The sequence below is a fragment of the Poromitra crassiceps genome (assembly GCF_964638095.1).
Source record: "Poromitra crassiceps genome assembly, chromosome: 19".
NCBI lineage: Eukaryota > Metazoa > Chordata > Actinopteri > Beryciformes > Melamphaidae > Poromitra > Poromitra crassiceps.
The window spans coordinates 26,865,653-26,885,409 of NC_139646.1; the positions used below are offsets into that span (position 1 = coordinate 26,865,653).

Genomic DNA, 19,757 nt, shown 5'->3' on the forward strand with positions numbered 1-19,757 from the left:
TCACACATGACACTGCAGAGCGTGCTGGTATCAGGACATGTGTGCCTCTCACACATGACACTGCAGAGCGTGCTGGTATCAGGACGTGTGTGCCTCTCACATCATGACACTGCAGAGTGTGCTGGTATCAGGACGTGTGCGTCTCTCACACATGACACTGCAGAGCGTGCTGGTATCAGGACGTGTGTGTCTCTCACACATGACACTGCAGAGCGTGCTGGTATCAGGACATGTGTGCCTCTCACACATGACACTGCAGAGCGTGCTGGTATCAGGACATGTGTGCCTCTCACATCATGACACTGCAGAGCGTGCTGGTATCAGGACGTGTGTGTCTCTCACACATGACACTGCAGAGTGTGCTGGTATCAGGACGTGTGTGTCTCTCACACATGACACTGCAGAGTGTGCTGGTATCAGGACGTGTGTGCCTCTCACATCATGACACTGCAGAGTGTGCTGGTATCAGGACGTGTGTGCCTCTCTCACATCATGACACTGCAGAGCGTGCTGGTATCAGGACGTGTGTGCCTCTCACATCATGACACTGCAGAGTGTGTTGGTATCAGGACGTGTGTGCCTCTCACATCATGACACTGCAGAGTGTGCTGGTATCAGGACGTGTGTGCCTCTCACATCATGACACTGCAGAGCGTGCTGGTATCAGGACGTGTGTGCCTCTCACATCATGACACTGCAGAGCGTGCTGGTATCAGGACGTGTGTGTCTCTCACACATGACACTGCAGAGCGTGCTGGTATCAGGACGTGTGTGCGTCTCACACATGACACTGCAGAGTGTGCTGGTATCAGGACGTGTGTGCGTCTCACACATGACACTGCAGAGCGTGCTGGTATCAGGACGTGTGTGCGTCTCACACATGACACTGCAGAGCGTGCTGGTATCAGGACATGTGTGCCTCTCACATCATGACACTGCAGAGCGTGCTGGTATCAGGACGTGTGTGCCTCTCTCACATGACACTGCAGAGCGTGCTGGTATCAGGACGTGTGTGCGTCTCACACATCATGACACTGCAGAGCGTGCTGGTATCAGGACGTGTGTGTCTCTCACACATGACACTGCAGAGCGTGCTGGTATCAGGACATGTGTGCCTCTCACACATGACACTGCAGAGCGTGCTGGTATCAGGACGTGTGTGCGTCTCACACATCATGACACTGCAGAGCGTGCTGGTATCAGGACGTGTGTGTCTCTCACACATGACACTGCAGAGCGTGCTGGTATCAGGACATGTGTGCCTCTCACACATGACACTGCAGAGCGTGCTGGTATCAGGACGTGTGTGCCTCTCACATCATGACACTGCAGAGCGTGCTGGTATCAGGACGTGTGCGTCTCTCACACATGACACTGCAGAGCGTGCTGGTATCAGGACGTGTGTGTCTCTCACACATGACACTGCAGAGCGTGCTGGTATCAGGACATGTGTGCCTCTCACACATGACACTGCAGAGCGTGCTGGTATCAGGACATGTGTGCCTCTCACATCATGACACTGCAGAGCGTGCTGGTATCAGGACGTGTGTGTCTCTCACACATGACACTGCAGAGTGTGCTGGTATCAGGACGTGTGTGCCTCTCACATCATGACACTGCAGAGCGTGCTGGTATCAGGACGTGTGTGTCTCTCACACATGACACTGCAGAGTGTGCTGGTATCAGGACATGTGTGCCTCTCACATCATGACACTGCAGAGCGTGCTGGTATCAGGACATGTGTGCCTCTCACATCATGACACTGCAGAGCGTGCTGGTATCAGGACGTGTGTGCCTCTCACATCATGACACTGCAGAGTGTGCTGGTATCAGGACGTGTGTGCCTCTCACATCATGACACTGCAGAGTGTGCTGGTATCAGGACGTGTGTGCCTCTCTCACATCATGACACTGCAGAGCGTGCTGGTATCAGGACGTGTGTGCCTCTCACATCATGACACTGCAGAGCGTGCTGGTATCAGGACATGTGTGCCTCTCACATCATGACACTGCAGAGCGTGCTGGTATCAGGACGTGTGTGCGTCTCACACATGACACTACAGAGCGTGCTGGTATCAGGACGTGTGTGCGTCTCACACATGACACTGCAGAGCGTGCTGGTATCAGGACGTGTGTGTGTCTCACACATGACACTGCAGAGCGTGCTGGTATCAGGACGTGTGTGTCTCTCACACATGACACTGCAGAGCGTGCTGGTATCAGGACATGTGTGCGTCTCACATCATGACACTGCAGAGCGTGCTGGTATCAGGACATGTGTGCGTCTCACATCATGACACTGCAGAGTGTGCTGGTATCAGGACATGTGTGTCTCACACATCATGACACTGCAGAGTGTGCTGGTATCAGGACATGTGTGCGTCTCACATCATGACACTGCAGAGCGTGCTGGTATCAGGACATGTGTGTCTCACACATCATGACACTGCAGAGTGTGCTGGTATCAGGACATGTGTGTCTCACACATCATGACACTGCAGAGCGTGCTGGTATCAGGACATGTGTGCGTCTCACATCATGACACTGCAGAGTGTGCTGGTATCAGGACATGTGTGCGTCTCACATCATGACACTGCAGAGTGTGCTGGTATCAGGACATGTGTGCGTCTCACATCATGACACTGCAGAGCGTGCTGGTATCAGGACATGTGTGCGTCTCACATCATGACACTGCAGAGTGTGCTGGTATCAGGACATGTGTGTCTCACACATCATGACACTGCAGAGTGTGCTGGTATCAGGACATGTGTGTCTCACACATCATGACACTGCAGAGTGTGCTGGTATCAGGACGTGTGTGCGTCTCACACATGACACTGCAGAGTGTGCTGGCCCAGATGATCGACTAAACAATCTGTAACTGCCCGCTTACCTCCTATTTTTAGACTTGTGTTTTCCCTATTTGTGTAATTTCTACATTCTCGTTATAAGGAGCTATTTTCCACTTTTCGGTCATTTATTGAACTTGGAACAGCTCAAATGTGCCTTTACCTGTAGTGTCCACTAGATGTAGACGTAAGTCAACTGCCCTTGCATGTCATGTCATGTGACATGGAAACCCCCTTCATAAGGGCCCAAAACCAGAACTGTCGCAGGTGCCCTCATGCAGGCAGCAAACATTTGAGGAGAGTTGAATCCTCTCCCATCACACTGCCATGAAGGCGAAATCCACCTGTAAACGCTTGGAGGTATGTAACATATAGTGTCACTTGAGCTGTGGTTCCTTTTTGAGTGGTTAAATCACATGGATGGTAACTTTTGTTTGCTTTGTTGTTTGGCAGCGTGTGTGTGAGCCAATAAGTCAGACTGAGATGCATCAGTAAACCCTCTTGTTTAACAGCCTTGGTGAGCGGAACGAGGTACGCTGAATTTGTTTGCATTAACAGCAGGTCAAATTGTGATGCACTTGTCTGATGTCTTTTAATTCTTGTATGTATTCTAAGTTTAGCTGTCAGAATGTAAACCTCACCCTTGAATGTTTGCACTTTATCTGCCAGCACCTTTGACTTGGTCTTCAAGTATTTTATAGTTGTTTAATAAATTCTGTATTTTGTTAATACATTCTATGCGCACTGTACCTTTTAATGTGGAAGCCTGACATTTTTCTATCTTTTTCATAGTTTTCACGGTGTTGACTACGGTGCCCGAAGTGACAATAAATAAACCGTGGAGCATCAGTCGAGACTCTCTGCGTCTGTTTACTCAAACCAAGAGCTGTTACACAATCCATAATCAACTCCTAATCACTCCAGCTCTTCTCAGAATTGACAGTCTATCATTTGGAATGATTGCATGCATCGGTATAATGGCATTCCCCGCGAGCAACAGCCCCTGATCTCACACAAGTGTAGGCTTGTTTGAACTTTGACCTTTATCCAGTTGAATGGCGACCACAATGGGCTTTTAAGTGCAGGGCCGAGTCCTCGGAGGCTGGTTGAGGCACTTTGAATGGCTTCAAAGGGAAATAAGCTCATTCTTTGGATGGATGGACGTTAAACAGAACCACTTAGGCTCAACTATATTGATTGCCATCACAGTGGACGGGGGTGTACATTGATTATGGCTTCTTACCATGACTGCTTCTCAATAGCAGTGATAACACCACGTGTTATGGCTAAAGGAGCCATTGATCACTTTCTGGAAAGGCTCATGTGCATTTTAAATCGTGCTGTGGTCCTCATCTTAGCTTATTTTGGCCACGAATTAGCCACGTTTGCCCAGTATTCACACCTATCTCGTTTGGAGCAGTTGTTCCGAAACAGAGAGCGTTTCTTTTCCCCCTTGGTGCGGTTCGTTTGGGGGAGTGTGAACACAGCAATCTCACTCGGATGCGGAACAAAACAAGCGGACCGAGATCGCCAAGAAAGGGTGATCTCGGTCCGCTTTAAACAAACTCTGGTGCGGTTCATTTGTGGTGAGAACGTGATCCGACCTCATCTGCCACAACTGCAGGAAACAGTGCGCATCTTTGGATAAACCAGCTGCCGTAGTCGGCTGCGCTGTGCGTAATGGCCTGAACAAGCATTTTATTGTTTAAAAACAACATCTTCATTCAGATCCTGTTTTGGCGACTTGTGACTTGCATGGATAAACTTTGGGGGATTTTTGGATCATCACATCAGCAGTTTGAACTCAATCAACTTACCTCTGGTCTCCTTTCAATAAATGAAAACAAGTCGTGGTAATCAGAGCCAGCCTTCTTTGTGATAAGATTGTCTGGTTCAATCAGACAATCAGACTGATTGCATGTCTTCCTCGAAATGTTCGTAGGCTATTGTTAAATGATTTATTAATATTTTATTCCTGACAGGACAGGTGTTATATATATATATGGAGGTGTAATACCTAAAATATATATATAATATATATATATTTTAGGTATATCCCAGCCTGACCCCGGCTGGGAGAAATGTCATACATTTGAATATTCCTGATGCCGTTTCAAACTGGCGAGGGCGGAAAGCACCTGTGGACAAACACTCAGGTCAGGACAAACACTCAGGTCAGGACAAACAGGTCAGGACAAACACTCAGGTCAGGACAAGTCAATCCTTTGAAAATGAATTGATCTAATAAACAGAGTTATTATACCACATTATATTAAACTAACACATCCTGCTGCTGCTATCACTGATGTGTGCGGTGACGGGGTCCACCCGCAATGCCGACCTTAGGTTTAGGCGTGGGGGTGGGAGAGGTTAGGTTTTGGGTTAGGGTCTGGGGGAGGTTAGGTTTAGGCATGGGGGGAGGTTAGGTTTGGCGTGGGGGCTGGGAGAGGTTAGGTTTTGGGTTAGGGTCTGGGGGAGGTTAGGTTTAGGCATGGGGGGAGGTTAGGTTTGGCGTGGGGGCTGGGAGAGGTTAGGTTTTGGGTTAGGGTCTGGGGGAGGTTAGGTTTAGGCATGGGGGGAGGTTAGGTTTGGCGTGGGGGCTGGGAGAGGTTAGGTTTTGGGTTAGGGTCTGGGGGAGGTTAGGTTTAGGCATGGGGGGAGGTTAGGTTTGGCGTGGGGGCTGGGAGAGGTTAGGTTTGGCGTGGGGGCTGGGAGAGGTTAGGTTTGGCGTGGGGCTGGGAGAGGTTAGGTTTGGCGTGGGGGCTGGGAGAGGTTAGGTTTTGGGTTAGGGTCTGGGGGAGGTTAGGTTTGGCGTGGGGGCTGGGAGAGGTTAGCTCCACCGACACGCTGCACGCCGCCTCGCTCAGCTGGTTCTGCTTGTGGGCTATCGGCATTGCGGCCTGTCGGCACATAGACGCGGCACCGCGGTGAGGAAGGCACGGGGCATCTACTTGATGACTCTATATATATATATATATATATATATATATATATATATATATATACATCCTGTCGCCATTTTAGTTGGTGTCACGCAGTGTCTGTGCTGATGTTTTCTTTGCGTTCGTTTCCTTTTATTGGCGGTGGGGCGGCCGAGTTGTGTGAAAGACTGCAATAATGGGTCTTGCGGTGGAGAGGGGGTGGAGCTTGAACACGCTTGAAAAAATCTCAGAATGCAATGCGCAATCTTGCACAAGCATTGCTTTCTGGGATTGTTTCCCGAGCCTAATAGCGTTATTTTAGCCTGGCATTCATTGTTGCTGAGACAGTTACCGATATCAGTGGTGTGAGTCATAATTTGGAAAGTATTTCCAAAGAGAACATTCCTTTTTTGCCTATTTTACCAAGTCCCTAAATGAGTATGGCATGTTTACACAATGTACCCTATCATTAGAATTATCTCATCTCTCATTTTCTCTTTTTTAGGACAATGCTGGTCACCAACGATAACTGCACATAATATGCTAATGTGTTAGCGTGCACACCTGATAGAACTACCAGAGACAGATAAATGATTATGTGTCAATCCTGTGATATTATTGGGTAAGGTGACCCGAAAGGCGAACTGTGGTCAGTTAATGACTCAAGTTTCAAATGTCCTTCCATGAACTTCCTTCAAACACATTTCTGTTGTTCGATTTTCCAAAATCATGCAAGGAGAGATAGTATTTGTAATGATATTTATCCTTTTCAGCTGTTGGTTTGTTGACACTCTTAGACTTCCTAGTGTTACTTTCCTAGTGTTGAAATAATAGACTTACAAATGGAAGGGATTACTGTATCCAAAATAATAGTATCTTTGCATAGTGTGTGTATCCTAAAATTACACGTCTGCTTTTGACAGCATCATAAATCATTGCAGGGTGTAAATGCTGTTATAGCCTCGGGTGTAGCAGATTGAATATAGATATAACTATAAGCTATGAATTGCTGTGTCATCTGCTGTTTGTCACGCCAGTGTCAGTTTACAAAGAGAGAGCCAGAGTCCAGGCCCAGACTGTTACTTTATCTGGCAGGCACAGCGCGGCACCGATGCTAACAAGCATAGCGGCTAGCTCTGGGGCTGCATGGAAGAGTGACCATTTTCCTCTCAATTACAGGGGGGGGGGGACATGTCACTGGGGGGTGAGCTGGGCTTTCTTGTGGATGAAATGATCCGTAAGGGTCCGTGGCGTTCGTCTTCACACGGCTCAACAGCTTGGAAGCCTGGAAAGAATTGCTCAAATTCACGGCCGGTGTTATGCCGAGAAATGCCCCCACGGCGCAAATGCCCCCCCTGCTCTATAACGAGTGAGAGCGAGCGGAGGGGGGGGGGGGGGGGGGGGGGGGTTGAGTTGTGAGACACAGCTCCCAACGTAGGTCAACATTAGGCTACTGTTTAAAGACTAATCTTACATAGGCTATAAGTACAGGGTACCAGATTTGGCCTAATTGCACAACAACACAACACTTGCCCTGTAACCGAAGTACAGATTTGGTACAAGTAGGCTTCTTACAGGGTAAATTCACATCATACCCTCTACTTAGCCTGTAAGTACAGAGAAATGACATGTTTTTGGAGTGTGTATAACCCTCTGAAATTCTCAATGTCACTCACAAACAGCCATAAATATCAGCTGGTGACATTGAGAAGAAACGAGGCTTCATAGATTTACTCAACCCCCCCCCCCCCCCCTTCCCCCCCCGCTCGCTCTCACTCGTTATAGAGCAGGGGGGGGCATTTCTCGGCATAACACCGGAATGGAGAACAAGCTCATCGGGCAGACTTGGCATTACAAAGATGCGTCGCCCCACGTGCTGAATTCAAATAAGTCAATTCTAATTCAGGGCTTCCCCCTTCTCCACCTCGCTGACTTGAATAACAACTAGCTAGGAGAGCAGCAATGACACAGACGCTATACACACCACTTCGATGGCCCTGTCCACTATACAGCCATGACACCAACAACAGCCACACTAAGCCTCGGTTCACGCCAGGCGCTATGCAGAAGCAGCGATTAAGGCCTTGGCCACACTGATCCGTGGTGTCTGTCCGTGTGCGTTCATTTCTCTGTTCACTTCCATTCATTTTCAATGACAGCTGTCCGACTGTCCGTGGAGTACTCAGAAGCGTACGTATCCAGAAAATTTGCATACGTTTTGATGGACAGAAAGTTGAAGAGGGATGCACTTTTTCTGGATGGACGTATCGGATGGTCGGATGGTCGGATAGTCACTGTCCGTTTAGCCAATCAGAGTCGAGGTCTCGAGAGGAGGCGTTCCGAGATTTGTTTCAACTTTTCAAAGAAGATGGCGGCCGAGGCGGTGGCGGAGGCTATAATTAATGCTGTGTACACCATCCCGCTGTTGTACAACGTGATAGTCAGTGTCACCGTCTGATTTCACCATCAAATCTGGTCATTCGGTGGCATTTTATTGCCACATAAGTAACGTAGCGCACAGAGCTAACAGCTAGCTGACGCCAGCTTTCTTCTTCTCTTGGATAATAAGCGGGTCGCTGACACCTTGAAGGTGCTTACCGCCACCTGCTGTACAAGTAGCTTACTTGTACATGCAACGGACATAAATCTATCCGTCTATCCGTTCTGTCCATTTTCTGACGGATCAGTGTGGCCAAGGCCTAACAAGCTGAACGCCACGCTAAAGCAGTCACACCAGAAGCACTCTCTTCTCCTCAGCGCCTCGCTCGGCGCTGCCCTCCCCCCTCTCACAACTTGCATTGACTTCATGCCTGGCAGCTCGGGTGCAGCGCGCTGCACGCTTGAGAAAATAGAACAGAAGCTGAAACGATCGCTGCAGCGTAGCTTCAGCGTGGCAGGCGGCTGGTGTGAACGGTCTCGCCTGTTAACCAGGACGGCGAAATGAAACTGCCATAGCGCTGCGTAGCTTCAGCGTGGCTTCGGCGTATGGTGCTTAGGAAAAGAGAGTGCTTCTGGTGTGACTGGTTTAGCGTGGCACTCAGCTTCTGTTAAGCGCTGCTTCTGAATAGTGCTCGGTGTGAACCGAGGGTAAACCAATTCCAAGTCATACTAAAAATAGCCAAGTGGGAAACAAACCATGAAGCTGACATGGAACCCAATGAAGCATAGAGGCTACTTACCCAAGGATGAGTCATTTGAACCTTTGTTATAGGCATACACAAAGCCCCATTTCTCCAGCTTCTTGTTTGGAGACGAGGCATTTGAACATCTGCCTGAGCGTTTGCGTTTGGGAGCCAGTTAGCTCAATCAAGCTTGAGGTTGGCTGATGCCCATTCCCTTTAACACCCTGTGGTTGACTGACTGGCTGCCACGCAGTTTCATAATGCAGGTTAACCCAGCATAGCCAAATACCTCCTCAACGAGGAAAGGCAAACGCTGTGGAAAATTAGGTGCTTGACCGTGGACGTGGTGTGTTGCCTCGTACAAAGCAATTTTGGGTTCATCCGACCGCATGCAAATCTCAACGTGAAGTTAACTGGTGAAGAATTATGGGGGTTTTTCCAGTCCCCCCCCTCCATTGCATAGGACAGTTGTCCTTTAATTTTGATCAAAAGAAACCTTTTCCCTCCCTGAAATGCTCTCAACAGAAATCCATCAAAAGAACAGCAATGGTAGTGATCCTTCACCACAGATAGCGAATACTATCTGTGGTGAGATCAGATAGCAACATCTATCCTGCATTAGTTCTGTATTCAAATTCAGCAGAAACTCAAAATGTTTGCTCAATTGACGAGCTACCAAACCATTCCTGAAAAAATATGTCAATATTGGTAGTTTCCAAACAATTCCTCTTGGGATAGAGCAACAGCGCAGCAGCAAGCATACAGCAAAGTGTGAGTTGTGCAACAGCTACATGTGTATTCTTTGCAGTGTGATCGAAGCATCTGTAGCAGGCGAAGCTTTCTGAGCACAACGCCAATAAACACAGAAACACCAGTCGTTAATTAACATACTGACAACAACATATAGTGTGATCTCACCTCTCTTTATATACACACCTCCTGCAACAGTCTGTCTGGCTAAAGGTACGCAAACCAAAACTCATTGGACTGTTTTTAGTTTTCATAATATACTCTTCATCTAATAAGCTCTTGATTAATTAGTTCCATACAACTTCCCTGAGCAAACGGAGAACATACTACAGCACACAAATAGTTTGTACAAATAAAGTGTGTCTGTTTGGAAAGATATATCATACAGTATATTGGAATGCGTTGACATAAATGTGTGCCTTGTGCACTAGTGGTCCCTTATCTACAGCCGAAATGTTCATAGGTGAATCAGCATGGTAACGCGGCAGTGTTTCAGATCTGTAACGAGCACACATGCTTCACTTCACTTGACTCACATACAAGGTGTAAAGAGGTTATTGAGATACAGTATACTTTTTTTTAAATGGCAGTTGAATGGCAGTTTAAGTTAGCACCAGTTGTGATTTGAAAGTTAAATGAAACACAACACAGCAATACTCAAAATATTGAAAATAAACAGCCCCATAAATCACTCTAGTGTACTAAGACATTTTGGAGACAGACAAACATGTGGCTCTTCTTTGTTTCAGTGTCAATTACAAAAAGAAATTAAGAGATCATTTCCAATACCACTACATCCATTCTGAAAACTAAAAACTAAAATTGTTACCTGATGTTCGTGATATCTCAAAAATAGAGGGGATTCACTCTATAAAAGTAGTATCCTTTTGTCAACTAAGAAGTTAAGTGACTATCTTTAAAAAATTGTGTTCTCATTTTTGATTATTTTTGATTGAAATTCTTCAAATTTGACTACGAAATCTATTTTTTAAAGACCCCATGAAACGATATCTTTACTTCCTTGATGTATTTCCTGTTGAAACAGGAGTAGAGGTGTGACATAACGCAGAGAAGAATCACGGCGTCCCAGTGGCTCACCTGGTACACTGCACCACAAAGGCTTAGTCCTTTGTGCGGCCTACCCGGGTTCGAATCCGACCCGTGGTCCTTTGTGGTCCTATCATCCCCTCTCTCCCCCCACCTTTCCTGTCTGCCTATGTCCTATCTAATACATGCCAAATGCCCCAAAGTAAAGTAAAAAAAAAATGGATGTCAGTCTGGGTGAGACAGGCAGTCTTGTTGAATGAGAAAGGTGGAGGGGCGGGACTGTTCTAAACCATGTGATGTTTTAATGGCATTACCTACTGGTGCAGCAAGAGGTCACCATTATACACAGACTTGAAGGCAGTAATGTGAGTTCATTTCATGGGGACTTTACTAAGTAGCATGATCAAGTTCTTGCCTTGGTAACAGAGTCTTCCCCTTCCTCCAAATGAAACATATCGGCACGTGTCACAGAGGGACGTTTTCGCTCTGATCTTTCAACATCGTGTCTCGCTGCGTGTATGAATTGTCCTTTTGCCATCAACTATACAACGTCTAATGCCAGGTATGTCCTCTAATGCCAGGTGTGTCCCACGTCAGGTGTGTCCCACGTCTGCTCTCAAGCCTATTGTCCCGCACAGCGTCACACCTCCTGACCTCATACCGGCGTGGTCCTCCTGTTCACTCCGTCTTTGTCTTTCTGGAAGCAGTTGTGGACTTGTAAAAATCCAGAGTCCCTCTCCGGACTGTAGGGCATCGGCATCCCGCTTCCACCCTTCATAGGGTCCCTACAGAGGGTGTACATGGATATATCCCCCATCGGCAGCCCCAACCCCATCCCTCCACCTGCCTGTCCTCCACCACCCATCTTCCTCCCCACTGGAGAGGGCTCTCTGGACGGCTCGCTGGACCTGGAGCTGGAGCGCGAGCACCTCCGGCGGTAGCGGTAGCTCGGGATGCGGGCGTACGGCGAGGAGGACAGGGCGGTTTTGGCGAGGTGGCGTCGGGCCCGGCAGTGCCTCTCTTTGCTCTTCTCGATGTAGATGTTGACGGCGAGGACGCCCACCGACTCGGCCACAATGAAGGACAGGGCGCCGAAGTAGAAGGACCAGCCGTAGTTGTACTGGTTCTTCTTGTCCTCGCCCTTCTTGTCGCTGGGGTCGCCAGCGTTGCTGGAGATGTAGACGATGATGCCGATGATGTTGCTCAGGCCTGGGGAGGGCAGGGACGGAGGAAGGGAGGGAGAAAGAAGACGCCTGAATCTGTTCGTTTTAGCAGCCCGTTCTCCTCAATCTGCGTACAAATAGCACGACTTTACACTTTCAAATGATGCGCAGTGAATAGGGCTGCAACAACTAATCGATTAAATCGATTAAAATCGATTATTAAATTCGTTGGCAACGAATTTGATTATCGATTCGTTGCCCTTTTGGCAATTTTTTTTTTTTTTTTCATATTTCATTTGAGTTAAATTCAGATTATTGAAACTGGATTAGCCTGACCAGTTCTACTTGTTTAACAAGCTGAAGCATATGCTCTGCCTGTAATTCAAGAGAAGTCTGCCTTTTAATTTCATATTTAATTTGAGTTCAATTCAGATGATTGAAACTGGATTAGCATGGCCCCAGTTTAATTAAAAGTTATGACCAGTTTAACTAAAAATCATATAGCCTGCCTGTGATTCCTTTTTATTTCATATTAGTTAAATTCAGACTATTGAAACTGGATTAGCATGACCAGGTTAACTTGTTTTATTATTATTATTATTATTATTATTATTATTATTATTATTATTATTATTATTATTATTATTAACTTGTTTAAAAACATATAGGCATGTAATTCAAGATAAGTCTGCATTTTATTTCATATTTCATACAGTTCAAATAAGACTTTCTGAGCATGACCAGTTTGACTTGTTTAAATTTAAAAACATATAGGCCTGTAATTCAAGTCTGCCTTATTTCAATTGGTTTTTAGCCCTAGTTGCACTTCTGTTGCACTTTTTTGTTCATTTGAAGTTTATAACAGTGCATGAAGGCATTGTGTATTAAATTAATGCGCTATTTTTTGTGCAATTAATTTGAGTGGTTCAAAAAAAAAATCCTAAATTTGGGTCGCGACTTCATGACAAGGAAAATAGTGGGTCCTGAGGCTACACCAGTTGAGAACCACTGCGTTAAAGCACTTTATTTAAGAAGATATGAAGATATCTTTTGCACTTACACCATACATTTGTATGTATTTTGTATTCGTTCATGCCCTGTCAAAGCTATTTGATGTAGCAAAGCCCGGTGAGTTTTTGTTTAACAAAAAAAAAAAAAAAAATGTTTTTCAATAAACGGATGGAAACAATATCAGTGCATTTTTTAATCAGATTAATCGATTAATCGAACAAATAATCGACCGATTAATCGATTATCAAAATAATCGTTAGTTGCAGCCCTAGCAGTGAATACACCGAACTTGCCAATTGTGTACAGTGAATACGCCAAAGTGTGGGGAGCTATAACCAGGAAGTAGCGTGACATAGAAATAAGCCGGGCGATGGGTGATTGGGTGACTTGCCCGGCTGGTTCTTCTTGGACCCCTTGCCTGGGACCCCATGCTGCACAACATCTCTTACAAGCACATAAGCACCTATATGGATGGTCGCACCACATTATAATAACTGTTGATATATGTATGCTTTTCTTTCTTTTCCTTTCCTGTCTGAGCTTATTCGTTTATTTTGTTCATGTATTGTTAAAACTGAAAATAAAATATATATTAAAAAAAGCCTAGCCCAAACCAGAACCATAACCTTAACCAAGTTGGTTTACAGTACTTGCCTAAACACAACCATTATAACCGTTTTCAAATCGGCTATGTTGCAGGTGAAAGTAAAAGTGAAAGTTATGACCGGAAAACAGTCAGTCCAGTTGCATGTGTGTGTGTATCTGAAGTGTGTTGTTAGTCCAGTTGCATGTGTGTGTGTGTGTATCTGAAGTGTGTTGTCAGTCCAGTTGCATGTGTGTGTGTGTGTGTGTGTGTGTGTGTATCTGAAGTGTATTGTCAGTGCATATGTGTGTGTGTGTATCTGAAGTGTGTTGTCAGTCCAGTTGCATGTGTGTGTGTATCTGAATTGTGTTGTCAGTCCAGTTGCATGTGTGTGTATTAGGGCTGTGAATCTTCACTGGCCTCACAATTCGATTCGATTACGATTCAGAGGGCTACGATTCGATTCGATTACGATTATCGATGCATCTCGATGCATCTTCAATCGATGCATCACTTTTTTCCCCAATACATGATTTATTTTTTCTCACTCTCTTTTTTCTCACTGTGTGGCTACTTTTAAAATAAAAATGCATTTGGAATTGCATTGTATTATGATCCAAATAAACAATTGCATGTACTTCCATTATATTTTATTCGATTATTTAAAAAAAACACATTTGTGAATCGATGCAGAATCGTGCACGTCCGCATCGCGATGCATCTTATAATCGATTATTTTTGACACCCCTAGTGTCTATGTGAAGTGCGTTGTCAGTCTTGTCCTACCTGCGGCCACAAACAGGATGCCGGCACTGAGCAGGATGTTGTTCTTGCTGCTGTAGATGCGTCCCGTGCAGACACACAGCGCCCCCAGCAGCAGCAGGATGGTACTGAGGATGGGGAAGAGGCTGGAGGCTCGCACTACGCCTGCAGGAGCATGATAGGGTGGGAATGATGAAATGCAAACCTTTAAAGGAGTAAGATAGGGGCTGGGCACCTGTGCTATTCAGACTCAATGGCAATAGTGGTAGCTGCAGTAGTAGTAGTAGCAGCAGTAGTACTTTTGTCATACACAAGGTGGCCAGCCCACATGGACTTACACGACACTACCAAGTACGTACATGGGTGTACAATATCATCAAATAAGATATCACACAATATGTTGCAGTCTGTTGGGTTCCTGGCAGCGCACTCCTCAAGTTTGAAGTCGATAATCCAGTTCTTGAGATAATCCACTTTTTGTGTTGCCAGTAGGTGGCGCTAGGACTATCGCGCGTGTCCGAAATTCGGCACTGCACTCCGGCAGTTCCCCCTAAATGCACCCCCTAAGTTTGGGGCCCTATGGGGCATACCCCATGGGTGCGATGCAAGGTTTGGAGGTGATCGAAGCAATGTTGTGGCTTGCAACTCAGACAGGCAGACAGACAGACAGACAGAGAGACAGACACACAGACAGGCCGACAGACAGAGACAGACAGACAGACAGACAGACAGACAGGCCGACAGACAGACAGACAGACAGACAGACAGACAGACACACAGACATACAGACAGACAGACACACAGACAGACAGACAGACAGACAGACAGACAGGCCGACAGACAGACAGACAGACAGACAGGCCGACAGACAGACGGACAGACAGACAGATGGACAGACAGACAGACAGACAGATGGACAGACAGACAGACAGACAGATGGACAGACAGACAGACAGACAGATGGACAGACAGACAGACAGACCGACAGAGACAGATGGACAGACAGACAGACAGATGGACAGACAGACAGACAGACAGACAGACAGATGGACAGACAGACAGACAGACAGACAGATGGACAGACACACAGACAGACAGATGGACAGACACACAGACAGACAGACAGGCCGACAGACAGACAGACAGATGGACAGGCATACAGCACCATCCCTTCCATGCTCACCTACTGAGTAGAGGGCAGACTTGAGTACCAATAAAAATCAAGTACAGCTGCGATTTGCTGACTGTTGATATAAAACAACACAATAAAAATGTGCAGGTTTTCATATGAAAACCTTCAATCTACCAACACAGGTTTGACTCAGTCTTCATTCGAGTGCCCTGATGGAAAGATGTGCTTATTGTGTGGGTAAAGTCACGCTGGAGACTCATCTCCACAAAACACACTTCCTCATCTCCAGAGCTCAAATTACTGCCATGACATCAGGCTTTTATGGGGGAGGTCTTGAGGAGTCATGGCACATTAAGTACCCTTGTGATAACTCCATCATGGCTGAGGAAAGGGAGTAAGGATTACAGGTGGAAGCACTTGAAGATGAGGAGGTTGCAGGGACTTACGTAAGATGTACTCAGAGCTGTCTGTGTCGTAGTCGTTATCGCCGGGAAAGTGGTTGATCCGGAAGCAGCTTCCTTTGTTGATACCTGTGGAGATGCCAAATGCACGCAGGCTGTAAGTATGATGGGTGGCAACCAAGGGGGCAGCTTTCTACTTCAACATACACCATACATTGATGCCAATGCAGGAGAAGCAAAAACAATGCAATTCCTCGAATGGCCACTTGAAGCTGGTTGCAAGAGCGAGTAAAACCCATTCACGTCCCCCATGTTAAAATGCCCATCTTTACACTGCAAATAAACACGTTTACAGCCAGGTTCAAAAATGGTTTCAGAAGGTAGTATTGGACCCCTGAACTTTATTCAACTGTGACATGGAATTTGGCTCTATATGTACTCTCTATGTACAGTACTCTCTATCTCTATGTACAGTACTCTCTATGTACAGTACTCTCTATGTACTCTCTATGTACAGTACTCTCTATGTACAGTACTCTCTATGTACTCTCTATGTACAGTACTCTATGTACAGTACTCTCTATGTACAGTACTCTCTATGTACAGTACTCTCTATGTACAGTACTCTCTATGTACTCTCTATGTACAGTACTATCTATGTACTCTCTATGTACAGTACTCTCTATGTACAGTACTCTCTATGTACTCTCTATGTACAGTACTCTCTATGTACAGTACTCTCTATGTACAGTATATGTACTCTATGTACAGTACTCTCTATGTACAGTACTCTCTATGTACTCTCTATGTACAGTACTCTCTATGTACTCTCTATGTACAGTACTCTCTATGTACTCTCTATGTACAGTACTCTCTATGTACACCGTTTTTAGCTGAAATCGGCACAGGTGCTCCAAGAAGTGGTGCTCACCACCTGGCTACAGTGCAGATTTCTGCTCAAAACAGGGTGTAAAATGATGTCGTCAACTTGGCATCTCAGGGCTTGTGGAGACTTGTATTATGCCAGGTGAGCAGTATGGATGCATTTTACGTTTGTTTTTTTGTCTGTTTTCTTTCCACATTTTTGCTTTTCACACTCAGCAGACAGCTCTTCTTGCCTGACAGGGCTGGGCTCCATTTCTCCAAACTGGGACCAGGCTGGCTGCATTCTACTGCATGTAGTACACTGACTGTCAGCAAGTACCTCATACAACCAGGCTGGCTGCATTCTACTGCATGTAGTACACTGACTGTCAGCAAGTACCTCATACAACCAGGCTGGCTGCATTCTACTGCATGTAGTACACTGACTGTCAGCAAGTACCTCATACAACCAGGCTGGCTGCATTCTACTGCATGTAGTACACTGACTGTCAGCAAGTACCTCATACAACCAGGCTGGCTGCATTCTACTGCATGTAGTACACTGACTGTCAGCAAGTACCTCATACAACCAGGCTGGCTGCATTCTACTGCATGTAGTACACTGACTGTCAGCAAGTACCTCATACAACCAGGCTGGCTGCATTCTACTGCATGTAGTACACTGACTGTCAGCAAGTACCTCATACAACCAGGCTGGCTGCATTCTACTGCATGTAGTACACTGACTGTCAGCAAGTACCTCATACAACCAGGCTGGCTGCATTCTACTGCATGTAGTACACTGACTGTCAGCAAGTACCTCATACAACCCCACATCAAAAAATCACAACTATCCATTTAAATCTAGGAAAAATCGCATGTGTACTTCATGGCACAATTCAAACGGGATAAAAAAATGTATTGTCTCTCTCGTTCTCCACCACTCTGATTTCTTCAGACGCTGGTTCGTATGCTGAAGCAGGAAGTAGGCGGTGACTTTGGCACTTTATGTGACTCTTGGCCACTCCCAGACTCAGAACATTCCTTGCTCTCTGCATATTTAGTAGCACCTGTTGTGGGCTTTATGGACACTGCTTACTGCAGCTTTATGCCAGATGCCATTTCAAGGTAATTAGACAGCTCATCAAGATGATTGGGATGGTTGGGAACTTGGCCCAACTGATGGGGAGGGGTGAGACTAGTAGACTGCCACCTGCCTAAAGTCAAACAGTTACATTTTACAACTTTAAATCGAGGCGCTTGTATTTTCGGCCAATCAGGGTCCAGCATTGTGACAGTTCTGCCTTCACGTCTTCAAATACCTTTTAACTAAAACTTGATTTATTTCCGCAACATTTTAAAGAGCATTGTTGTTATCGTGAGCCATAGCAAATGTAAAAACTGAGTAGTATGGGAAGTTTAAAGCCCCAATCAGTCACTTTTTCACCTTAATATAACAGCTTTTTAGTCATTGAAGATGGTAGAGTGACTTGTAACAGGGAGAATGTCACCTCTATTGGTCACACACCGCCCTCCAAAGGCCTCTCCTGGGACTAAGCAGTTGTGTGCCTGGGTCCCCGGAGCCGATATTTTTTTTCCCATGATGGCGAAGGCTAGGCGAAGGCATGACCCGCCCCTCTCTGCCTCTGATTGGCTGACTCTACTCGGCTGCTCCCACCTTCTTTCCAGGCGAGTCAGAAGTATCTCAAATGTGAGCAGCAGGTGCAAAACAATCATTAAATCAACAAGAAAAGTAATAAATACTTAGAATACTTATATATACTTATCATACTTATATGCCCCTAACCTCTCTCCTTATACTTTGGGAACTTATATGCCCCTAACCATAACCCTAACCCTTATAAGGGTAAGTAAGTACAGTTATTTGTGTAAAAAAAAAGACTGGTAAAGCAGAAGTACTGATTCAACTTAATTACTCAAGTAAAAGGAAAAAAGTACAGGCTCTGAAATGTACTCAAGTATAAAAGTAAAAGGTTTTTCCTGTGCAAGGCGAATAGAAACTCACGTCATATTAATATAATTCAAATACTATTCAACTTAAAAGGTCCCTTCAAAACATATTTTAAGATGCATAAAGACTATACTTTAATCTTCTAGTCTTAATCACTATGACCCACTAGCTCAGAGAGTTGGGTTGCTGTCTAGGAGTTTTGAGCGTGTGGGTTAGCCTCAGTGACTTTTGAGGTTGTGGGTTCGATCCTCAGTCACTTTTGAATGTCGACAGCCAGAGGAAAGAGTCATTTAAAGCCCTGAGAAAACCTCATTCAATCTGTCTGACTTGGTGGCACAGAGACTAGGCTTGCTGCCCGGCAATATTGAGACCTCAGCCACTTTTGCGGTCGTGGGTTCGAGCCTCAGTCAGTTTTGAATGGTGACAGGCAGAGGGAAGAGACAAGAGCGCCCGGAGAAGAGCTGTGAGTGTGAAGGGCAGTTGGTGGTGTGAAGGAATAATACACACAGGGACACCGGGGCCAGAGGTTGTGGGTTCGATTCCCGTTCAGCTGGCACTGCCTGGATCTAAGGGGGGGGATGTTCTCCCCCCCTGACCTCTGCAGAGACATGAGCTCAGGGTTATGAGACAGAAAACCACAGAGAGCTGAAATTTTACTGACATCGGAAAGTACGTTTTATGTGATGTGCTCTTGCTGCAGCTAGGTGTAAAAAAATCATTTTGAAAAACTGCTCTAGACTCAGTATATGACATGTCTGGATCTCTTTGCAGTCTGTCCACAGTGTCCATTTCTGTGGATCTGTAGGAGGCGCTGTGTCGCTCTGTGTATCTGGCTTTAGACAAGGTGCCACAATAGTCTACTGGAATTTTCCAGTAATGTTGTTTCTTATGAACTCAAATACCCCATTAAAACCCCTTTTAGCAACCAAGTTGAATTTCATCCACTAGGCATAAATATGACATTTCAATCATAAACGTTCATAAGAAACAACATTACTGGGTCCAAGAAATTTCCAGTAGACCATTGTGGCACCTTGTCTAACGCCTAAAGAGTAAAGAGTAAATGTGGAGTGACACCAGAGGTTTAGCTCAGGTTTAAGCAACAACCACCACCACCAAAGCTGAATCTAACTGACTGTACCTGAATGCAATGTGGGTCTCCTCTAGCCTAGGTAAACCC

The 19,757-nt window shown here is 45.8% G+C and overlaps 1 protein-coding gene across 1 annotated transcript in view; it reads right to left on the bottom strand.

Annotated features, from left to right (window-relative positions):
- Nucleotides 1-9,842: 9,842 nt before the first annotated feature.
- LOC310793746 (voltage-dependent calcium channel gamma-4 subunit-like) overlaps nt 9,843-19,757 on the bottom strand; it is a 20,183-nt gene continuing 10,268 nt past the window's right edge. The window contains exons 2-4 of the mRNA XM_083655625.1: nt 15,787-15,870; nt 14,233-14,373; nt 9,843-11,898 (exon numbers count right to left, since the gene is read on the bottom strand). Of these exons, the coding sequence (XP_083511751.1) occupies nt 11,345-11,898; nt 14,233-14,373; nt 15,787-15,870 (779 nt within the window). The 3' untranslated portion in view covers nt 9,843-11,344. The remainder of the gene's footprint in view (nt 11,899-14,232; nt 14,374-15,786; nt 15,871-19,757) is intronic.